Genomic DNA, 15,509 nt, shown 5'->3' on the forward strand with positions numbered 1-15,509 from the left:
GCTTTAGATGTAATATTAGCAAAGGAAGGCGGAGTCTGTAAGGCTTTGAAAGTTCAGGAATGTTGTACTTATATTCCTGATAATTCAAAACCACTTGAGAAAGTCATACAGAACATTACACAGATTCATCAAGAAATTGAAGATTTATCAAAAATAAATGTTTGGGAAAAAGTAGGAACTGGAGTAGGCAAGGTTGGAAGTTGGTTTGCTAATATAGGCAAAAGTATAGTCTGGTACATTTTAAAGCCTGTATTAATAGTAGTAATTTGTATAATTATATTATTAGGATTAGTAAAATTGTATAAATGGTATAGGTCGAACAAGTTACAAAGATCGATGAGAGACCAAGAAAGGAGACTAGCTGTTTTACAAGATCAACAGTATAAGAGTTTGAGAACACTTGAATCGATAAAAAGAGGAACTGATGTAACTAGTTCAGTATAAACTATGTATTCAAATTGCCTTTAGTGATGACTCCTAAAAGTCATCAAAGGGGGGAACTGAGAGAGCGCAATTTGAACGAAAAATATATAGTGGCCATATTTAGACTTATATGTTATAAACGTAGGAATGAAATGCATATCGTAATGAAAAGTTGGCAACTGCAGCATAAGGGCCAATGAATGTGATAACCTGTTATAGGAAATGTAAATGTATTCGCATGATGAAATGCATTAAGTTTAGAAACCCCGTATACATGAAGGGCAATTGTATAGAAATGTGTATAAATGCTTATGAAATGTAGAGCGTGCACAGGAGAATTCGTGTACGTGTGTAACTTTAAATGTGTAACTTTACATTGGGAGAAGCGGCGAGAAAATAATGTGAAAAGACGTAAACGTGGATAAATGTATAAGAGAACTCACATAAAGATGTAACCAAGGAAAATGCATAAGTTATGTTCTATGTAGTCGTATTCAATATATTTCATATATTTGATGTAGAATGTTTAAGTATAACTAGGGCTTTGCTAAAAATACGAATAGAAATGTATGCCAAAGGTTATGCTGTGTAAAGGTTTTTTGTAGGAATATTGGGAGAGTTTAGGTCATTTGTGTTTCTAACCTGACTGACCAAGAGCTCAAAGGAGCATAGTCACATGAAATGTAATTTAGTGGTCTTGTGAAGGTCGTAAATAGCTTGATGTGGACATGAGAGCCGAGAAGTCTAGCACTTGTTAGATTTAAGGTGACAATGCCGGACGGAGCTTATTGCTCGAACGTGAGGAGAGACACTTTTTAGGTGGACTATGTTTTGTCAAGACCATTCACAGGACCTAGCAGGGTCAAGTTAAGAGATATGGAGTTAAGGCCTTGTCTAAGTTTCTATGTTACATGATCTGAAAGAATCAATAAACGTCGACGATGAAATGATGAAGATGACATCCAAAGGAGAAGGGTCAACTTAACGGACGATGTGAAGAGTGGACCAATGGAAGAAGCAGGAAGTTGACATCATCGGGGGAAGTCCGTGGTGGGCGTCAAGGGGCGTTCCACCCACACGGTGATTGTGTATTTTAGGGACAGCACCCCGGGGAGGAGAGAGCAATCAGGGAAGAGCCATGTGAGGAGGTAGCAATTGGCAAGCAGGAGAGGGCAATCAGAGAAGGGCGAATTGCTCAGAGCAAGGGCGAGGGTAGATGCCTTGAGCAGATGCGCTGAGACATCATAGCGCAAGGGAGCAGTAGGCCGAGGACCCTTAGAGAGCAGATGGGTAGGCAGATAGGGTACTGCTTCTGAAACTTAAGATTTCCTTTAGAGGCTAAAGAGAGTTTGACTTCTTAGGGAGACAAACTGCTGACACCTTTTTAGGGAAGAACTTGCGAAGTAGGGTTGTCACATAGCATAGAGTAGGGACAGATTAACTTGATGATTGTTTTTGTCTTACTGCAGATGACGCAGAAGAAACCACTTCACACCGAAGCTTAAAGCAACTGAGATTTTAACTGATTTTGTATTTTGTATACTTTGAGATTTTATCCTGAGTGGATTGTATCGCATTCAAATTAATCTTTATATAAACTCTTAAAACTTCATCAGTTGTAAGTGGTTCTTCAGAGTGGCGTCAGTTAATTGGGTTTGTCTAACCAATGCGGGGGTGGTCTTTTCCTCAATGACAGATAAAAGCGGTCCAAAACAGACGAATGGGATTCTTTATTAAATTTATCATACTCATAAATTAATATCAAAATCCCGTTCCCCGCAGGGTCACAACTCAATTTCATTTAACAAAGTATAGCGCTCAGAGGCCCTGAGGTTATCTCTTACCGTAGTTCCCTTTGGTGTTGATGTCGAAGATGTCTGGGCTCAGGGTTCCAGCTGACTACTGTTTGACACAGTGCAGCGCCAAGAGGCCCTGAGGACATGCTCTTATCTTGGTTCCATTTTGATCTCAAAGGGGCCTGCGATCAGGGTCACAGTTGAATATTGTGTAACAAAGTGTAGCGCCCAGAGGCCTCAAACTATTCTCTTACCTTGGTTCGCTTTGGAGATGATCTCGAAGATGTCTGGTCTCAGGGGCTCCTCTGAATGCCGGGTGTCTGAAAGAGAAGGCACATTCCCTCTTTACATCAGCTGCTCGGGCACAGGAATAGGCGGACTCGGAAAGCAGTGATAGGAGATGAAATATTCACTGAGTCTGAAAGTGCATCTGTGTCTAAACACCAGGGGCCCGAATCACAAAGGTAAACGTAGGCCAAAGGTCTAAGCTTACAACTTTTGGTATTCATAAAGGTAAGTGATGAATAGTATTTCAATGTCCAAACTCGGTGCAGAGTTTCTATACTCAAGGCGGAATCTCCGCACTCCGGGCGCAGTGCAGAGGTTTTAATGCACACACCGAGAGTAGAGTCTCTGCACCAGGAGTGGGGTCTCCAAACTCGGGGTGGAGATTCCACAACGTGTGTAAAGATTCTGCCACAAATTTGAAAACTCTGCCCAAGTGAGGACGTAAAGATAATACTCGTAACATGTCTGTGTGAATGCCGAATACAGTAAACATAAACTTCTGGACTAAAATGTATCTTTGTGAATATCATAAGACATACCTTTAGGGCCTCTTCTATGAGAAAATGATACAGCACTGCAAGCCATTTCGCTGCACCATGATGCGTCATTTTCAAAGGATAGGAATGCGTCATATTAAGAAGAATGCGATGCATCCCTGTGCTCTCACCTGCGCTGGTGACCGCGTGGCTGCCATGCTGCAGCACAGGCACCCATGGGTCATTTTGCATGGTTGCCTGCGCTGCGGGGATTATTATTTTTGTGCAGGAAGGCACACCTTCCTGCACAAAAAACAATCATTGATGCCATGTTCCTCTTTCTACGCATGCTGCAGAGCGTAGCACACATAGAAAGAGAAAAAACAAGGAGAAAGAAAAGTATTCCTCCTTGTTGCTCCATCCCTGTGCGTCCCCTGGGGAGGGGTCGGATTCTGACGCATTCTCAGTTTTACAAAATGTTGAATATCCGGGAATGTGTCAATTCCTGTGGATGGTGCGTGGGAACACCGACAGCAGCACCCGGGGAACGCCCCTTTCATGCAGAGTAAGGTGTGAAAGAGGCCCATATGTATAAGGCCATGAAACGTCACCTAGGGTGACCTTACGTGGCCTTGTAAATGCGGGCAAGCCAAGTGCGCAGCCGATGCCTCACATGAACGTTATTTACTGGTGGCGCAATGGGCTTGTAAATAGGCCCATTAGTCTATTGGTCTAAGTTTATTTACCTTTGTGAATCGAGCCACAAATGTGTATTTCTGGCAACTCGCTAAGATGTTCATGCACAGGTAGGGAGTGAGATGCTTAGAGCCCTGCAGGTGACAGGATATACATGGCAAAGTGGGAAAAATTAGCAGTTTCAACTAACTTATGGGACAGATACTCTGAAAATGTTTGACATGTTGAGTCCTTTCCCAAACACCGGTTCCAAATACTCAATGGAGCCGTCCGATCAATGAACCAGCCAAAGGTGCTCAGGGTTTTGCTTCATTGTGGGCTTTCTCCATGTTCACCTTTATTTTGTACATGCAGTCAGTGGAGTGAATGCTCCTCCTTTCATCCTCACACCTTGTGACTCATAGCAGCATTATGTTCATGCGCAAACCACACATCTTTACGAGGCACTGCATTCAGGGTGACACTCTCTCTCCCTTTGTAGATACACAAAATCTGGTTAAAAGGGAATAAGTAGATAGCACACCATGCAGCCGCCACCCTCCCAAGAGTATAGCGCTTCCTTATGTACAGGAGCTACGCTCAAGTTCAAAGATATTTGGACAAAAAATGTACTTACGATTTTTCTCCAGTTCATAGAAAATCTGCAAAAGAGAAAAATTACATTTTAATCACCCAATGTAAGTATGAGGATCTTAGAACTTTAGGGAATCCTAAAGCCATGTTTGAAAAGATGACATAAGATGTAGGTTGGGCTGTATGTCAAAATATTGAACTACACAATCTCCACCTGTAATGGTGTGGGCAGCAGGACATCGATTTTGCACAGTATCATCGAGGTAGTATTGGAGAGTGGAGATTTACTGTTCCGATGCCCCCTTGTTGACTTTCCGTGTTGATACTGTGCAGCTGATATCTTGCTGTCAGTATTTTTGTGGATCGATTTGTAAGCATCCATACTGTGGTGAAACACTGTGGCTCCTGGCCTGGTTTGGGCCCTTGTTTCAGGCACTCTGGGTTGCACAAGTGTCAAGGGTGGTTCATGCACCTATTCGGATTCTGACAACTGCTGAAGGAACATTTCGGAGAGAGTGTCACAAGAACAGATGGCCTTCAGCAGCACAGAGGCTCCGAAGATGAACAGAGTTCTGTATAATGTAACAGAAGACTCTATGGATTTGTCCTGAGGTACCTCAAATAGACCCCTCATATGGGTGCACTAATACTGATGTGGGTGTAAACTCCTCTTTGTGCAGAAATGAGAATTCAAACAAGCTTACTAATTCTATACCCGCAGGTTTTTTGGGGGAAAAGATTCCTGGTACAAAGTGTCAGAATTCGTGCAGGCACACTCCACAAACTCCATGCAATAGCCATAATCTTTGTAAACACCACACTAAATACCCTCCCACACAGACCCATGCTTACAATGAGCTCAGTTTGATCTAGGAATTACATGGGCCAATCAGAGACGTGTGCATCTTGGTGGGATGCAGGCCCAGAATGAGAACCTTGGTACTGGAAAATGTCCATGGAGGTTCACTACAACAAACCCTCCCAAAGTCTCACTCCTTATAGGATTTTTAAAATAAGCCTGGGTGGAAATCATACTTTCAAAGTCAGTTCAAATTTGATTGACACTTATCACCTGTCCAGGTAAGGTGACCTCTAATCACCGCTCGATCCTTATGGTGTCCCCAGCCTCCTGGACCGATGCCTCACAAATGCTCATAGAAGACCCTCTTGTGCCTGTCATGTGCCTCTAAGCTTTACTCTTGGGGTCTAGACACTTTGCTCAGAGGCATTGTTTAAGATGGTGCTGCAGCATTGGGGCCTGCAGGTGAGAGAGTCCTACTTTACTCCTGTTGTGGGGCCTATTATGCATGTCTTATACTACGGAACATGTGCCTACTGGGTCATTTTTAGGTCGCATAGGCAAATTGCTTCTTGTATACTTTATAGGTGGATCTCAAGCGAACAGCCTCGTGTATTCTTTAGTATACTTCTCCTGTGGGCTTAAACCCATCTGATTTGTTTGTTTCAGTGTCCTTTAAAAATCCATGCTTGCTAGTTGTCAGTCCTGCCTCTTTATCCCTCCTTTTCCTTGTCATTCCTCCTGGCATCAGGGACTAACTACAGTATCATTACTCTTTCTTGTGTTTGTTTCCCTAGTTACCTTTTGTTCCTTGGTTTCCTGCTCATTCTGGGCGAAGGTTCCCTTTTATTTTGCAGAGCATTCTTGCTCTCAGCTTAACTTTGCTGCAACGCTGTTTCTCTGAGCAGAGCTGAAAATCATGCTATTTGAAACATTTACAATGCCCTTTCCTCACTTGTGTTTTTATTTGTATTTCTCCCTCAGGCCGACTGCTGTGCTAGGTTCCTCTCGTTGCGCTGGGTCCCTCCCTCCAAATCTTCCTGGCTCATTCACTTGCTTATGGTCTGTTGCTGTGCTGAAGGTCCCCACGCCCTCTACCTAGCGTTTTGTTTCTCGTTTGTTACTCGCTCTGTGATTAGTGAGCGTTGGTGTTGTTACCAGCCATCCGCGGAAGAATAAGGGCAGAGGTCTTAAACTATCAAACTCCTCACCACTCCTCACCCTCACCTACAAATCCCTCAACAACATTGGACCCAAATACCTCAACGAGAGAGTCTCCTTCCACGTTCCCAAGAGGAGCCTCCACTCCGCCGAACTTGCCCTGATAGAGGTAACCCACATCCGCAGGAACAGAGCAGGCAGGAGAGCTTTCTCTTACATCACAGCCAAGGCCTGGAACAAGCTCACTGTGAACATCAGACGCTCCCCGACCCTACACACATTCAGGAAAGACCTCAAGACCTGGCTCTTCAACTGATCCAGAGCTGCTTCCCCCTCTAGCGCCTTGAGACCCTCACGGGTGAGTAGAGCGCTTTATAAACCCCATGATTGATTGATTGAAACTCTGCAAAGTGAGCGCCCCATGTGATGATTAAGTGCCAAAGTGCCCCATAGAGGGTATTTGGTGAAGAGCACATAGAGCTGATTGTAGTGATGGAGCAAGATTTCACTCGTAAATAGGCTTGCTTGGAATCAGCCCTCTCGAAATTAACTGTAATACAATAATAAACATGTTTTGTCTTATTAACAATACAAAATATGTAATTTCTAGTAAGCTGGGGAAGCTTGCATAGTGCTTTTTACTAACCGTAACTCGATTAACCCAAAATGGCCACAGCAACGCGGGAACGTTTCTGAGCATGCGTCTGTCATACTCACATGCTTTGGTGGGAAAACTTTGCTTCTGCGCACTAGTACTAAAGATGGCTGCTCTTTGTTCTCATGTGCTAATGCTTGCATTGCTGCTTCTACTAAGTTGTTCGTCCTGCATAATCCCTAATACTGTAGTTAAAATAAAGTAATGCGAATAGAGTAGAGATAAGTGGTATACAGTGCATTCATTTAAACTATTTTTCTTTGACTTTGCTATTAACTCGTGTTGGGACCAATCAAGTACAATGTTGCTCCATCTTGGGTCCTAAAACTGAGCATGTACCGAATTCACCTGAGTCTACAAACCATGGCATTTAATTCATGCCAACTCCTGACTTGCTATAAGATGTTCATGGGAACTCGACCTCCTGAACCTCCAAGAGGATGTCAAATTATGCATTGTATTTACTATTGGAACATTCATTGCCGGGTGGAATAAAAGTGCATGGGAAAATAAAATATTGGGTGGGAACATTGATCTGAATATTGAAGAGCATGACCTCATAACTGGTATGGTGTGATGACTTCTCCTCATCCTTTGACCAATCAAATTGAGGGAATACACACATTTGCAACATTTGGGGGTGGTACACTGCCCTGGAAAAGTGTATAACTAAGGTAGGCTTAGCTAGTTAGATTGTCCGACTTGTCCGAATAGCTGACCTGTCACTGACCCAACGCACTCAATAGGTGATCGAGAGCAGAGGTGCTGGTGGAGCACTCTGTCAGAAGATTCGATAACCCAATCGGGGTTCTGGGAAGGAGTTAGTTAACCCAATCGAGTTTCCTGAGGGAGAAGATTTGCTAACCCAAATGGGGTTCCGAATGTTAGCTGCAGAGAGGGGTGTGACGCTGGCATTGCACTTTAGCTGTGGGTGCCAGTCCTGACCTGCGGTGGTCTTGTCCTGATCCAATTTGGTCCGTACTTATCCTGATTCTGGTCTGCACCTGTTCTATCTTGTTGGCACCTGCCCTATTGGGGTCCTGTCCTTTATACTAGCCCGTGGCCAGGGTTGGTTTTCACACCATTCCAGGTAAATAAAAAAGTTGCATGGGTATGTCATTGTGCTGTTTCCCTCTTCTTACCCTTCCTATGTTTCAATGCTTTAAGAACGTTTCATGATATTTTCACCTCATCTTGCTTTGATTTTATTCTTTCTAATTGATCAAGCTCTGATTGATTTAGTATGGACTCTAACATTTAAGAAAATATTTAGATAAAGCTCTTAAATCTTTCCCGAGTCTGTAGTTATTTAATGAGTGCAAATATTAATTTACTAACTATTTTCTTGCTAACTCCCTTGATCCCTTAGGACTTTAGGTACCGGTGACTAGGATTGGTAAGTCAAGGAATATGTCCTAAAAAAGGTTAAAATTAAATCACTGGTTTAGCATAGGTGTACCTGTTTAAAGTGTGTATGTTTTTTTGGTCCATGTGAGTATGGTAAGATCTTGGGCAGGTGAACCCAAGCTCTATCAGTAGGCATCAGCCCAGGACAGCAGTCAGTCTGCTGTGTATCCCTGCAGAACATAGGCCAGTCCTGGAATCGCCATCAGTGTGATGTTGGCGCTTACGTGTGCAGGCATGTCTACCTGGGCTACAGTACGCGTGAAACGTGTGTATGCCTGCGGGTACCATGGTGTTGTGTCTCGCCATCGCAGAAATGATGCCGATTGGGACCACGGCCACCCTGCTGGACAAATAGCCAGCTCGCAGGGGGTCTTCACAGCAGCGACATGGGTGTTAAAATATCCACACATGTGATAGGGTGAGATATGAGCATTGATTATTAAACCGGACACATTCCTTGTGTTTACTATGCTGACTTCGAATGAATGAAAATTCCACGATCAGGCGCCGAAAACATTAATTGTCTGCACACTCAACTTTATGATTACATACATAAATCCTGTACAGAAAGAAGCCTGCTCAGGGCCATGTTCCTGGCTCCAAATAACTGCAACAAAAAAGAGATGCTCAAAGAGACGGCCGTGTCTTGTGATTTATTGAACAGGGAAAAGGTTTTTTAAAAAAATACGGACAATATATTGGTAACACTTCAAAACAAGCATTTGCAATACAATCAGTCTCGCCTTTGGAACCTTATATGTATTTAGATATGTAGCACATTAGCCTGGGTGCTGAAATATTTACTGTTCTTTAGCATGGAGGTAAAGTAAGCACCAAACTGCATGACTCAGCAGGTATGAGAACACATGGAGAGAAATATTGCTTTTCAGTGGGAAATAGTATAGTTCAAATCTCTGTTTTAATATAAAATCAGGGCCTTCTGTGGTCATATCAGTGAAAATACAAGATTTGAAAAAATATTATTGTCTAAGGGTGCTCGTGGAAGACAATTTGTATGGACTGGAATCTAGAGAATGCTACAGTGAGTCAGGTATTTTACTGACCTCTGCTGGTCGTTTTCTATCAAGAAAGTTAAATAGAGGCAGTTACCAGAAAAATTAAAAAAAAGAAAGTCCCTTAGCAGAAAGCAATTCTGGTAGTTTACTGACCTCTGCTGGTCGTTTTTCTTCAAAACAGTTAAATAGAGGCAGTTGAAAAGAAAAAAAGTCCCTAAGCGGAAGTAGACAAGTCCTTGGGCTGATCTCAGGAGCCCACAAAGTACATACACATATAAGTATATAATAAAATAAGTATATATTAAAGTATATACAAGATATCTCGAATGTTAGACCTAAAAACAGGCCACTTTTAAATTATTAATTTCGCATGTACAAATGTGAAAATGAAAATGAGTAGTTGCCTTTCTCGCTCCCCACATTGGCGAAGTAGCACATAAACAGAGAGAGAGAGAGAAAGAGAGCTATCACTGCAACAAACCTTTATAAAGCAGACATGTTAGTTGGTGAACAGTGGCCTAGCCTTAGGCCTGACACTTGCCCGTCCAGCATTGCACGCGCTGGCCACAGCTGCAGAGCGAGGTGCAGTAGTTTGTGCGGCCCTCCTTTCCAAACACTTGTTTATGTGTGAGGTGAGCCAGGTTGACCTCTGTTAAGGAACAGGGAGGGGTTTGTTTTGTTGCAGCGGTGACTATCTGTGGTGTGAAGCTGCACTACACATAACATGGCCCCCTTCTTCCCTGGCAGTAGCCGGGTACTTGTTGGCATGGCTGCTCCAGCCTGAGAGCAGCTCAACAAGTACACCCCTGAAGTAGCTGAGATTCGCCCAACGGGACAGGCTCCGGGTGCGGCCTGGGTGTATTAGGGCTGTCCTTGCAGTGGTGACACAAGCTGCAGCCCAGGATGCCCAGAAACACCGGTCCAAATAATAGGAGCAAGACATTTGTTGATAAAAATGGAAGACAACGCCACAGCAAAACATACAATATTTATATGTTCCATCAGTTGCACACACCATGACGTCATCAACATGGTAATTTTTTAATTCTTTAAGCTGGTTTTCCTCACAATCCTTTCTTTGTTGTTATTACCAAATATCTTGAAATTACAGCCCCTACATATACAGGAAAGTGTGTGTAGCTCTGCGTAATATTTCTGCATATAGAAGAATTCTTTCATTTTATATTGCCCTGAATATTAACTGGTGCGCCCTAACCCCGGGCGTAGACCTCCGCTCCGCCCGCGGAGTGTGCAGAGATTTGCCTACCCCGCGTTATGTAGAAAAGGTGTAGTAGGCAAATCTCCACACACTTCGCAGTGGAGCGGAGTTGGCCAGCCCTGCCTCCACCCCCCATTAAACAAGTAATTATACTACTTAAAACAAATAAATTAAAACCACTTACCTGTTTAGCGGTGTCCCCGGGCTGCCCTCCTCATCTTCCTTGCGTCTCTTCAAATCCTTAGGAAAACATGCGCAGTTTTCCCAAGAAGGAGATGTGAAATTTTTACATATGTAATACTGACACTGATAGTATCCCCGGCTCAAGTGTGTTCTCTTTGAAACACAACTGAAGTACACAGGGCTATGTGATACTGCCACTGACATACTATCCCGTACAGGTGCACTCTCTCACACCTGAGAGGCATTACATGTACACAGAGATGTGTAATACTATCACTGATATAGTCTCCTGTACAGGAGCATTCTCTGTGAAGCACATCTGAAAGGTGTTATATGTACACAGGGCTATGAAATACTGTCACATATACTCTCTTGTACAGGTGCAATACATACCTATGTATTTTTGTTAACTCTGTTCTGTGCTCTTCAGTTGCCCTCACAGTCAGGGGCAGTACATCAAAGAGGCTTTATGTGTACATAGGTCTATCTGACACTATTACTACCGCTCACACCTACACAGGTATACTTACAGTGATTGGGCCCGAATCACATAACTAACTTAAGACAAAATCCTAAACGTTACTACCATTTTAGTATTCCCAGAAGGCACTTACTCCTTTTGATATTCACTGAAGGCACTTACTCATTTCGGTATTCACAGAAGTTAGGAGTCCTAACTTTAGGACCCCTAAATGCCTTCTGTGAATACTGAAAGTCTTAAAGTTAGGAATTTTCTCAGTTTAGGAGTAGTAAAGTTAGGACTCCTTTCTTTAGGACTCCTAAATGCCTTCTGTGAATACTGAAAGTCTTAAAGTTAGGAATTTTCTCAGTTTAGGAGTAGTAAAGTTAGGACTGCTTTCTTTAGGACTCCTAAATGCCTTCTGTGAATACTGAAAGTCTTAAAGTTAGGAATTTTCTCAGTTTAGGAGTAGTAAAGTTAGGACTGCTTTCTTTAGGACTCCTAAATGCCTTCTGTGAATACCGATAGGAGTAGTAACTTTAAGACTTTTGGTATTCACAGAAGGCATTTAGGATTCCTTATTTTTTTCTGTCACATAGAAAATCCAATTACAGTGTTTCCATCACATATTTGTTTTCCGAAACACCCCAACCCCCCCCCCACCCCACCCTGGCCTCATTCTATACTTTCCTCCAACTTCATGTCAGGACAACAGAGGGAAAAAAAGAAAGAAAAAAACAAACAAATAAGAAAACATTAGCTATACTATACACAATCATTAATTAAACAGCATAGGAGAGGCAAGAAAAGTAAGTAGGAATCTGCAAAAGTGAGGACGTAAGTTTGCTGGAAGAGGAGAAAAAGAGAAAAAGAACATGTAGGTATCTAGTTTTGCACCCCATCTATCCAGTTTCCTAGCTGTTCCCAAACCGCTATTCCATTTTTTCTAGCTCGTTTGCCTTTTTTGGCGTAAATAGCCTTTTCTAATTTACATGTCGCTAGTAGTCTTGCCTGCCACTATGCAAACGAAGGGGGAATCGGGTCTTTCCAGTGGCCCGCAATACAGATTCTACAAATGGTCATTGCTACAAAAGTTAAAGGACCCCCGGCCCGAGTTCAATCATCCAGTCCCAATACAACAACAGATGGAGTTAATTGTATACCTTGTCCCAGCACCACCCCCATAAAATGTTGTATTTGTTCTAAGAGTGGTTTCAGGTTTGGACAAGTAGCGAACGGATGTACGGCTTTACGACGTGTACTTTTACAACGCGTGCCGTTACAACGCGGTTTTTTCAACGCAAGTCGTTACCACGACTTGCGTTGGAGGGGGTACGGACTTAGGAATTTTTTAATTTACTATTCCAACACCAGCCTACGTACAGTAGGGAAGGTGTTGGATAGTAAATTAAAAAATTCCTTGTCCTGCAGCGTCCTCCAGCGCAAGTCGTGGTAACGACTTGCGTTGAAAAGACTGCATTGTAACGGCACGGCGGTGTAACGCTGCGTCGTAAAGGCTGTTCCCCGTAGCGAACATATGTACCTGATCCGCTGAGTATTCTAGGCATCTGGGGCATAGTGTACCTCTTCCAGTTCCCCACTTTGCAATTTTGCTAGGTGTAATATAGAGACAAAATCCTGTTTTCTAAACCTGTGCCTGCAACTTAGTGGATAGTAAATATTTGTGAGCTAGGTTCAGTGCAGTGCAAAAGACGTTCTGGTTAATGTTCAGTTTTGTTTGCCACTTTGCGTCAATTTTCCCCATATCGTCTGGCATTTTCTCATTCAGGCTATAGTAAATTGCTCCAATCCGGAGTGGGTTATTTTCCTGTATTCTGTCAATAATTTCTATTTTATCAAAGTCAACTAGTCCACCAGTCTTGTGATCTAAAAAGTTCTTAACAGCGTAGTAGTGAAAGATCTGATTTTCTTAAATCAAAAACTGTGTCTTGATATCTGAAAAGGACCGGGTCCCATTCCGGGTGATCAAGTCCCCCAGTTTAGTTACGCCTGCATTGTACCATTTCTGTAGGTATGAATCATCAAAGATTAAAGGAAGCATTGGGTTATTTTTAGTGAGGGTGTAATAGTTCAGTATTCCGAGGCCGAAAAGTTTCCAGAAATTAGAAAAGACCCGGTATGCGTTTTTTAAAGACTTGAACCGAATACGTTTAAAGTACCCGAAGTCGAGCTGCCTCCATAGGCATCCTTTACTGTTTTTCCCAAGTAGAGCCATGTATGGGGAGGGTAGCCCAGAGTGTGTCTGCCCAATGATGTCATATAGTAAAAACTGACTTTACTGTAGCACAGTCGCCCAACAATATAGCTTAAGATTTGGCAGCGCCCAGCCTCCTCTCTCCTTGGGTAGGGATAGTAGTTTGTATGTTATCCTTGTGTTGGAATAGGACCATATGAATTGACAGAATATTTAATCAAATAGCTGGAGGATAGCATTGTTGAATTCTAGGGGAATTGTTCTGAAAAAAATAATAACTTCGGAAAATAGGTCAAATTCACACCCAAGTACTTTGCTTTGGAAACAACTAGTCTATCAGACCAGGTTATGTTTTCGTTCAGAATTATCTGTGTCTTTGTTTTATTAGTTTGTGTAAGTGAGGTTCGTGAGGAGCACTCCGTGTTATACTCAAATTTATTAACTATTCCAATGGTGCTGCGATTATTCAGGATAGTCACTCCTGGGAGTAAATGATAGGTTATAATGGGTTTTAGTGCCCACCTAATCGCGCACTGTTCACCTGGTGCTCCGCACCTTATTTATATAGGTATATATGACCACGCTATAAACCTTCTGTTTTCCTTGTTAACACATTTATTTTTGATGATTCAATTCTCTTTAATATTTTTTCTTGGTATTCTCAATATTCATAACAGTATGCATTTATATTCTCTATTTTGCACATAACATATTATCTTCTGTACATTTGAACATTTGACCTAACATATATTATCATTCGTTTACTGATGAGCCCAATGCATTTCGGCACCTATGCGGCGCCTTCATCGGGGGCGACTCTGAAAACAACAACTGCTCTGTGTTGTTATGTCTGTGCAAGTATTCACCAATCACTAATGTTCTTACATGAAGGGAAGGTAGGGTAGAATGGTGCTAACAAAAACTAGTCACATATATGAACGATGGACAAAATATTGAGGACAAACATGTACTAAGATCGACCTCTACAGTTGGTAAGCAATGCAGCACGCAGGAATACAATAACGAAAGACAAGGTGTTATCTTAGGGCTGGAACTTTTTCATCAGAAATGTTTTACTTCTTTTTTGAAGGTGGAAGTAGACAAGATCAGACCATATATAACACTGTTATTACGGCTCTCACCTGCACAGGTGTACTTACAGTGATGTACACCCCACAAGTATACAACTGCAGAGAACTATATATAAGAGTTACATCAGCACTTACACAGAACCATATATAACACTGTCACTGCAGCTCTCACCTGTACCTGCATTCAGCTCTAAATACCATTGGTAAAGGGGTCTCACCTGTACAGGTAAGCTCCAGCAGGTGCTCACCAGGCACACTGCGACCAGGACCCATCCTCTGCTGTCCATCCTCGGGTTCTGAGGCAGTGCTCAGGTTACCAGAGGACAATGTTTCTTCCTTCTGGGAGATGATTTGTTGACCCAGACAAGTCCTTTATATACCCAGAAGAGGCTGAGCATCCTCCAATCAGCTCTCAGTCCCAAGGGAGATACCTCTTTCCTCACCGGTCACAGGGCGTGTCTGTCCTTGGGTGGATGTCCTAGAATCTCCTCAGAGGTGCTATGGCTAAACAAATAATAAGCAGCTTTCAAGTGTGGTAAATTTAGTTTGTCACAGACCCTGCACTGTGATATATTCTTGTTTGAAAAGCCTTCACTCTTTATTCTTTCTGTAAGAAGGTGAAAATTTGATTAGACACAGATGCACCTCCCAGGTTTTGGCTGCTCAAACAACAACAAAAGTCCTTGAGGCACCAAAAGACCCGGATCGGAGAAGATCACAGGAGACACAAAAAGTTCATAAGATGAACTCAATGAAGAGCAGAGTAGTAGGATGAAAGGCAGAGTGGGAGGATCAAAGGAAGGGGGAAGTATGAAAGGCAGGATTGAGGATGAAAAGATGTGTGGGAGGATCTGTGGATGAAAAACATGGTAGGAGGCTAAATGAAAGAAAAAGTGGAGTGAGGAAAAGAAGGGTGGAAGGATACTTGGAGGTTAGAAAGGTGCAAGGCTATTATGGGTGGAATGAGAGGTAAAAGAGTAAAATGATGGAAGGAAGGTTGTAACAATGGCGTCACCAGAGGCATTAGACCTTACGCCCTCGTGACGGGAAT

General features: G+C 42.7%; 1 protein-coding gene across 1 annotated transcript in view; it reads right to left on the minus strand.

Annotated features, from left to right (window-relative positions):
• The window catches only part of LOC147729344 (embryonic protein UVS.2-like), a 136,302-nt gene extending 121,502 nt beyond the window's left edge, over nucleotides 1-14,800 (minus strand). Inside the window, exons 1-3 of the mRNA XM_086959834.1 lie at nucleotides 14,677-14,800; nucleotides 4,296-4,320; nucleotides 2,474-2,539 (exon numbers count right to left, since the gene is read on the minus strand). Of these exons, the coding sequence (XP_086815960.1) occupies nucleotides 2,474-2,539; nucleotides 4,296-4,320; nucleotides 14,677-14,745 (160 nt within the window). The 5' untranslated portion in view covers nucleotides 14,746-14,800. The remainder of the gene's footprint in view (nucleotides 1-2,473; nucleotides 2,540-4,295; nucleotides 4,321-14,676) is intronic.
• Nucleotides 14,801-15,509: the final 709 nt, after the last annotated feature.

This window comes from Lissotriton vulgaris, chromosome 2_2 (assembly GCF_964263255.1).
Source record: "Lissotriton vulgaris chromosome 2_2, aLisVul1.2, whole genome shotgun sequence".
In the NCBI taxonomy this organism is placed as follows: domain Eukaryota; kingdom Metazoa; phylum Chordata; class Amphibia; order Caudata; family Salamandridae; genus Lissotriton; species Lissotriton vulgaris.